This window comes from Rhineura floridana, chromosome 3 (genome assembly GCF_030035675.1).
Source record: "Rhineura floridana isolate rRhiFlo1 chromosome 3, rRhiFlo1.hap2, whole genome shotgun sequence".
Lineage (NCBI taxonomy): Eukaryota > Metazoa > Chordata > Lepidosauria > Squamata > Rhineuridae > Rhineura > Rhineura floridana.
In genome coordinates, this window is record NC_084482.1 from 206,234,247 (window position 1) to 206,242,832 (window position 8,586).

General features: G+C 47.8%; 1 protein-coding gene across 3 annotated transcripts; it reads left to right on the top strand.

Moving 5' to 3' along the window:
- Window positions 1-300: 300 nt before the first annotated feature.
- LOC133381327 (zinc finger protein 501-like) lies at window positions 301-7,917 on the top strand. 3 transcript variants are annotated; one of them, XM_061620318.1, is made up of 4 exons: window positions 345-390; window positions 1,807-1,836; window positions 2,026-2,133; window positions 4,985-7,917. In XM_061620318.1, the coding sequence occupies exons 3-4, from the start codon at window positions 2,052-2,054 to the stop codon at window positions 6,172-6,174; spliced, it is 1,272 nt and encodes a 423-aa protein (XP_061476302.1). In that variant the 5' UTR covers window positions 345-390; window positions 1,807-1,836; window positions 2,026-2,051; the 3' UTR covers window positions 6,175-7,917. The 3 variants fall into 3 exon arrangements, with proteins under 3 accessions (XP_061476301.1, XP_061476303.1, XP_061476302.1); XM_061620317.1 differs by lacking the exon at window positions 1,807-1,836 and having other exon boundaries at window positions 301-390; XM_061620319.1 differs by lacking the exon at window positions 1,807-1,836 and having other exon boundaries at window positions 301-390; window positions 4,988-7,917.
- Window positions 7,918-8,586: the final 669 nt, after the last annotated feature.

Genomic DNA, 8,586 nt, shown 5'->3' on the forward strand with positions numbered 1-8,586 from the left:
CTCAGTGATCAGGCTGGAATATAAGGGCTCAGGTGGCCCTTAAGAAATCCTGGAAAGTAGGGAAGGCTGAGATAAAGAAATAATCTACAAAATCTCCTGATATCACAGGTCTGGGTGCTGAGGAAGAGACCTGAGACTCCCAGCCCGAGATCTCTTTCTGTCTTTACAAAGCTGCCCTTCACCTTTTTAAAAGGTTTTATGGCAATCGAGGGTTAAGGTGACAGAGCGAAAAAGCCTAGAGAGGCTTAGAGAAATTGTAATAGTGATGCCCTTTCCTTTTCTGTCATTGGGTGGAGCTCGGAAAACTGCACTCCGGTTCCAATCCAGAGCGGCTGCTGCTGCTGGGAGCAACAGGAAAATTTAAGGACTGGCGCAAATCTTAAAGGAAAGGTGAGTTAATTGCATGGTAAGCAGGCTTTTAGTCAGCTGTTGCAAGCAAAGGTGGGCCCTCGTCTGTGAGTTCGCCCCCGTTCACAGTGAGAAGACCAGGCCACTTTGGGTTGTAGCTCGTGCCAGCCTTGATCACAGTAGACCCATTGAAATTAAGGGACGTGATCGGAAGTCGCTTTCAGTGGGTCTGCTTTGAGCAGGGCTGGCACTGGGTTGCTGTCGCCTCCAGTCCTGCTTGCAGGCTTCGCACCTGGTTGGCCGCTGTGAGAACAGGATGCTGGACTAGATGGGCCACTGGCCTGATCCACCTGCAGGGCTCTTCTTATGGGCAAAAGGAGGATCTACAGATCGCTCACTTTGAATTTGTTAACAGGGAACACGTTAGAGGCTCCTTTCAGACAACCGATTTATGGAGCATTCATCCTGATTTGCTCGCAGAAAGTTACACGGAGGTTAGATTAGACAGAGGCTTTATTGAGAATTAGCTCTGATTTGTTTGCGAAGCACTTATAGGGCAATGAGCATTCATCTTGATTTCTTTGCGCAGGATGTTTATGTCTTTCCACCAGGCACCCATTCATTTTACCCTTTTCAATGCATTTTCCAGTCACTTGCCTAACTGCAAAAAGTCAGTGTTCTTTGTAAAGTGGATTTGTTATGCTAGGGTGACAAGAGTGCTTCAGTCCACTTTAATTGCACAAACCTAAAGTTCCTGGTATGAGCTTGAATTCCTCTTCCAAAATACTGACAGTCTAGAGGCAGCGTAGAACAGATTGAAATGGAAATGGACTGCGTCCAAGTCGATCCCGACTTATGGCGACCCTATGAATAGGGCTTTCATGGTAAGTGGTATTCAGAGGGGGTTTACCATTGCCTCCCTCTGAGGCTGGTCCTCCCCAGTTGGCTAGGGCCTGCTCAGCTTGCCACAGCTGCACAAGCCAGCCCCTTCCTTGTCCGCAACTGCCAGCTGGGGGGCAACTGGGCTCCTTGGGACTCTGCAGCTTGCCCACGGCTGCACAGGTGGCAGGGCACGTTACCCCTGAGCCACTCCCTGTGGGGGTGATCTTTAGCTGGCCCTTTACACTCAGGAGACACGAGCAGGGCTTTGAACTCACAGACTCTGGACTCCCAGCCAGGCTCTCCTCCCCACTATGCTATACCTGATTCATAGGGTTAGAAAGCGATAAATCCGTAAGCAACTTGATAATAATTAGTAGATGTTTGCATGGAGGGTGTTCGACTCACCTTCATTAAAGGCTCTTAATTAGAGGTTTTTAATGAGAGGCTGAATGATGCCTTTTCAGGGGTGTTGTGGGGGATATCTGCCATCTTCTGTCTGTGGATGTTTTATGCTGGATTTTTCAAATCTGTCCTGACTCTTATTTTTATTGCATGTATTTTATCGCCATGGTTTAGCTGAAGATTGGCCAGTAAAATAATCTGAAGGTAAATAAATAAATTGATCTTTGCAAACATTCTGTGACATCACAGCAGCTTAGTCCAGTGGTTCAGGCGGAAAGGGGAGGGCTGTATGTAGAAGGGATAAGCTCCAGCTATTAAGAGGGTTACTGTTTCAGGAGCTGCGGTGCTCCCTGAAGAAGCCCTTCTGCATTTCAACCAAGTTCCTTTTTGCAGCTCCACAAGGGCAGAGAACTCCTCGCATGGAAGTCATGCAAGAGAACCACGAGGGGGCCACCATTCTGGGACAGGATTCCCAACCGTGCATCTTTCGCGCTGAAAGAGGTATGCAAGGAAACAAAACCACCTTTACTCTCTCGGCCAAAGTACACACAATAAGAAAAAGAACAGAACAAAGTGCTCTGCTGCATCAGACCAAAGGTCTATCCGGCGGTGGCTTGTTCCCATTGTAACTAGTAGGGCTGATGGCAGGGAAGCCGGATGGTAGGTGGAGCCTGACCCAATGACAGGCACAGCAAGAGCCAATGACAGGCAGGGCCAAGTCATTCTAGTTTTGTCCCCGTCCTCTTCCTCCCTGCCGAGTTCTACAAGGGGCAACTCTGAGACTGAGGAGGAGGAGGAAGCTGACAGTCAATGCCATCCCCGGACTGGTTGAAAGTAAGAAGGCAGGCAGGTGGGGGCTGGCTGAGGGCAGACTGAGGTTGATGGCGCAGTGCCCACATTTGCCCGTAAAGGCCCAGTGGAGGTTGGTCTATCTTAGGGTTGGAGCATTGGATCCAACCAAAGGGAACAAGATCCCTCCATTGGCCACTTGGAGAGGGGGGTGGATTTGCCCACCTATTCATCAGTTGTGGGTGCTCATCTGTGGAATACATGCCCCAGTGAGGTCCACCTGGTGCCTTCACTGACATGGTTTTGGCGCCAGGTAAAGACTTACCTTTTCCCCCCAAGCATCTGGTGGACTGAGATGATGATGTCTGTTATTAGTATGCTGCCAAAGCTTCCTGTGGCTGCATTGCAGTGGTTTGTTTTATTGTTTTGTTTTTATACTATGATGTATTTGTTTTTGCTTTCAATAGTGTTGTAAGTGGTTCCCGAGTTAGAATAATTGGTCAGTTGCCTGCTTTGGATGGGGTCGTACTTCCTCTGAAAGAGCAGGTCCGTAGTCTGGGGGATGCTTCTTGATCCATCTTTGTCGCTAGAGGCCCAGGTGACCTCCGTGGCTAGGAGTGCCTTTTACCAGCTTTGGCTGGTAAGACAGCTGCAACTGTTTCTGGAACGGGATAGCCTGACCGCTGTTGTCCATGCACTGGTAACCTCCAGGCTGGATTACTGTAATGCGCTCTATGTGGGGCTGCCCTTGAGGGTGGTCCGGAAGCTGCAGCTGGTGCAAAATGCGGCACGACTGCTCACTGGGGCAGGGTATCGGCAACATATCGCCCTGCTGCTGAAAGAATTGCCCTGGCTGTCCATTAACTACAGGGCTGTTCAAGGTTCTAGTTTTGGTGTACAAAGCCCTGTACAGCTCGGGACCAGGATACCTGAAAGACCGTCTTACCCCTTATATGCCCAGTCGATCACTGCGCTGTGCAGGTGAGGGCCTCCTGCAGATACCATCTTATCAGGAGGTCCATTCTGCACAACATAGGAAACGGACCTTTAGTGTGGTGGCACCTACCCTTTAGAATTCCCTCCCCTTAAATATTAGGCAGGCGCCATCTCTGTTATCTTTTCGGCACCTACTGAAGACCTTCCTCTTTCAACAAGCATTTTAAGCCTTATCCCAGTCTGCATCTGCATTGGAATTGCTTTTAAATATGTTTTTAAAGCTTTTGTTAAAAAGACTTTTTTATAGACGTTTTAATATATTTTAAAGTCTGTTTTTATGATGTTTTAGAGTGATTTTAGAGTTTCTGTTTGCCGCCCTGGGCTCCTCCTGGGTGGAAGGGTGGGATATAAATTTAATTAATAAATAAATATGTCACTTGGAGAACTTCCGGTAACAAGTGACTAATAAATCTAAATAATCGTAACAATCCATCACCTGATGTGATATGACATCAGGTCACTGAGAGTTCAAACCAGGGCTACAGACAAAAAAGATGTGGAATTTGCTCCCACCGGAGGCAGTGTTGGCCGCCAACTTGGTTGGCTTTAAGGGATTAGACAGATTTATGGAGGATAAGGCTGTCAGTGGCTAGTAGCCATGATGGCTATGGTCTCCTTCCACTGTCACAGGCAGTATGCCTCTAAATGCCAGCCGCTGGGAAAGCAGGTGGGGAGAGGGCTCTTCCGCTCAGGTCCTGCCTGCGGGCTTCCCATAGAGGCACCTGGTTGGCCACTGCAAGAAGAGGATGCTGGCGTAGGGAGGCCTTTGGTCTGATCCAGCAGCTGGGGGCTTCGTATGTTCTTAAGCTGTACATGAGCAATGCAGCTTGCAAGTTGCATTAACTGGAGCAATAGCATTCAGATTACAGGAAGCAATAGCTCCACTCTATCCTGCACTGGCCAAGCCTTATCTCTAGTATCGTGTCCAATTCTGCGCATTGAACATAAGAAGGGCCTGCTGGATCAGGCCAGTGGCCCATCTAGTCCAGCATCCTGTTCTCACAGTGGCCAACCAGGTGCCTGGGGGAAGCCCGCAAGCAGGACCCGAGTGCAAGAACACTCTCCCCTCCTGAGGCTTCCGGCAACTGGTTTTCAGAAGCATGCTGCCTCTGACTAGTGTGGCACAGCACAGCCATCATGGCTAGTAGCCATTGATAGCCCTGTCCTCCATGAATTTGTCTAATCTTCTTTTAAAGCCGTCCAAGCTGGTGGCCATGACTGCATTTGTTAGACGGACACAGACAGAGTGGTTCCAGAGGAGGGTGACTAGGATGGTGTGGGGTCAAATCTTACGAGGAATGGTTGAAAGAACTGGGTATAGGAGACAAAAAGACTAAGGGGGAACATTATAGCAGCTCTCCAAATATCTGAAGAGCTGTTTGAGGCAGAAGATGTGGCTAGAACCGGTGGGGAAGGGGCTATAACTCAGCAGGTAGAGCACCAGGTGAAAGCATCCTGCTTTGCAGATCCTGTACTGAAAGGAGGTTTGTCTAGATGACCTATAAGTTTCCTTTTTGATTTCACGAAGAACAGATTTAACACAGTCACAATTCTCTCCTTATTCCAGCAGATAGTGACTCTCTCAGCAAGGTAAAGACTTTTCACACAGAGAATTCCCCAGAATTGAAATCCCTTGATGTGTTCGTAAGAGACAAAGAGAGCCCTTCCGAGGGTGCTGTGGAGGGAGGGCCCTTTCATTCTCAGCAGAGGCTAGAGACACAAAAGAGAAGCCACCCGTCTGAGAGAGAAGAAAATTCTGTTCCTTGCTGGGGAGACGTTGAAGGCCTTAATGAATCTACAGTCCAACAGACAATTCCCACAGGCGAGATCCAAGAGAAGTGGGCTGAGAGCAGCGAAGGCCGGGGCTGGAGGCCGGACTTTGTGATAAGCAGGAGAAACCCTAAAAAATGGGACAAGCCATATAAATGCTCCGAGTGTGGCAAAAGTTTCAGTGTAAGCTCAGATATTATCCGTCATCAGAGAATCCATACAGGAGAGAAGCCGTACAAATGCCTGACATGTGGAAAAGGCTTCAATCAGAACTCCCACCTCACTGCACATCAGAGAACCCACACAGGTGAGAAACCATACAAATGTTGGGAGTGTGGGAAAAGCTTCAGCCTGAGCTCAGACTTCACCAGACACCAGAGAATCCACACAGGGGCAAAACCATACAAATGCTCTGAATGTGGGAAGGGCTTCATTCAGAAATCACACTACATTACACACACAAGGAGCCACACAGGGGAAAACCCGTATAAATGCCCTGAGTGTGGTAGAGGCTTCACGTCCAGCACACTGCTAATCAGGCACCAGAGAATCCACACAGGGGAGAAACCGTTCAAATGCTCATACTGTGAAAAAAGGTTCTGCGCCAGCTCGAACCTTGTAACGCACATGCGAACACATACTGGGGAAAAGCCATTTAAATGCTTGGAATGCGGGAAGAGCTTCAGTCAGAAATCCACCCTGATTGCACATGAGAGAACGCATACAGGCGAGAAACCTTACAAATGCTGGTGTGGGAAAATGTTTAGCAAGAGCTCAGACCTCCTTGCTCACGAGAGAACCCACACAGGAGAGAAACCTTACGTCTGCCCGAGCTGTGGCAAAAACTTCCGGATGAGCTCCCACCTGATAAGGCACCAGCGGATTCACACAGGAGAGAAACCGTACAAGTGTTCTGAATGCGGGAGGAGCTTCAGTGCCAGTTCGCACCTTATAAGACATCAGAAGATCCACCTTGGGGCAAACTGACGAACAATTAAATGCGTGACTCCGGCAACAACAAAAACCCCACTGCTACCACAAGACAGGGTGCAATTTCTTGGAGCTGGGTTTATTGAAACCAATAGGGCTCACTTCTAAGTTAGCTTTTTTGGATTGCTTTGTCAGGGTATACTGGGTTAGAGTCCCTTGCTTTAATTCTGGGTTGGTTTCCATAAGGTGCGAAGGTTATGTGGAGTGCGAGAACAGCTTCAATCAGAAATCTATTCCGATTGTGGTCAAGGGACAGAAAATATGCAAAGACAAGTCATCCTGTGTCAGGCCACCTCCTACTCCCTCCCCACCATACACACCACCCTGTATCTGGTTGATCTCTTCCTAAAATGACTCCAGAGCTGTTTCCTAGATGGCTCTTCTACATGTATAGCTTTTGTTAAAACGAAGGGTTTGTAGAGCAGTTTTGGTAGGGTGGCTCAAGATGGCACCTTTGTGGAGTAGCCACTCCAGGAAGCCTACATGGAATGCTCTATGTCCACTTATGCCATACTGGGGGAGAGGGGGTCCATAGCTCCTCACAGCTTCTCCCCACAGGTAACTTTTTTTTAAACACAAAAATATACCACATGAATGGCACTAAGTGGCCCCTTTGTATCAGGAAAGGGCCATAGTTCAGTGGTAGAGCATCTGCTTTGCGTGAAGAAGGTCTCTGGTTCAATCTCTGGGATCTGCAGATAGGGCTGAGAGAGAACCCTACTCTGAAATCCTGGAGAGCTGCTGCCAGCCAGTGCAGACAACAATGAGCTAGATGAACCAATGGGCGTAAGGCAGCTTTCTACCTTCCTTATGGTAAGGCCACACCTTTTCTTAATTGAAAGCATTGTCTATAGGTGAAGGCAAGAATTTTGACAGTATCCACATTTCTCAAGAGCTTTAAAGCATCGATGTTCTTCCTCAGGCAAAGGAAAATATAGAAAAATGGACCAACTCTAATGGCTGGTTGTGTTCAGTCACCTTCCAGTTTACTCCAGAGTAACAAAGAATTTTACGGTTGGAGGTAACCCTGGAGGTCATCTAGTCCAGCCTGCCCCAACCTGGTAATCCTTCAGATGTTGATGGGACTCTTAACTTCCGTCAGCCCCAGTCAGTATGGCCAATGCTCAGAGAGGATGGGCATTGGAGTCCAGCAGCATCTGGAGGGTTACAGGTTGGAGAAGGCTGATCAATTACCATACCCTGCTCGATGCAGGGATCTAAATAAGCTCTTTCTCCCTGTGCCAGGGTGGAAATCTAATTCAGTTTTCCAGAATGCAAACAGGGCCACTCCCTGTTTTGAGGAAGCAGTCGCTTTCTTTACATTCAAAAAGAACTGTATGCAGTTTACAAAGGTAAACTATTGAAATGGCTCATTTACTGTCCAATAAATAGTGTGATCATTCCCTTCTGAGATCAGACCAAAGGCCCATCTAGTCCAGCATCCTGTTTCCTGCAGGAGCCAATCAGATGCAACTTGGAAAGTCCACAAGCAGGACAAAGGTACACAACATCATCAATAGATCTCTCTTCTGCTCACTTGTGTAGACCAGTTTGAAAGCCCTCTAAGGCAGGGATAAGGAACCTGACGATGTTCCTGGACTTCACCTCCGATCATTCCTGACTGTTGGCCATGCTGACCAGGGCTATTGGGAACTGCAGTCCACAACACCTAGAAAGTACCTGGCAGGGATGGACAAATCCGTCAGTTTTCGGTTCTTTCCATTTCTAATTTTTCCAATCTTCTCCACATTTCTGCAAGAATTTGCAATTTTTTTAAAGAAAAAAACGTATGAAAATTCATCAGTGTTTCAGTACAGATTTCTCTTAAACACGTTTTTGCATGCAGTTTTGACAACATACACATTTTTGCAAGCAATGTTTCCCTAATATAAGACATTTTTGTATGTTTTTTTCACTAACATGCATTTTTATGCACACTTCACCCTGATGATATACATTTTTTGTACACATTGCGTGGCTGGAGAACTTTACTGCAAAAGCTGGGACAAGTGCAAATTTTGAAGGGCAGCTGTGTTTCAGTTCGCATATTGTTTTGGAAAGTGCAGATTAGGTAAATCTGCCTTTCCGGGTGAACTGAATCAAATTTCCCCCCCAACCCAAGTTCCTGCTTGGGGGAGGCTGGGCCAGGGATGATGGGAGTTGTAGTCCAGCAACAGAGCCACAGGCTTCCCACTCCTGCCCTGCGTGTGTGTTGGGGGGGACGGACCCTAGTAAAAAAATAGACACAATTTTTCCCCAAGTACGCTCTATCCCTCCAGTAGACAAAGTATGGACCTGAAAAAAATTTATCTCTGGAAAGAGAAAATCCGCAGGCAGGGAAGGGAACATCAGCTGATAGGGTGGGGGGTTCAATTCTGTTCAGTTTGGCAGTGCGCACGGGCTTCCAGT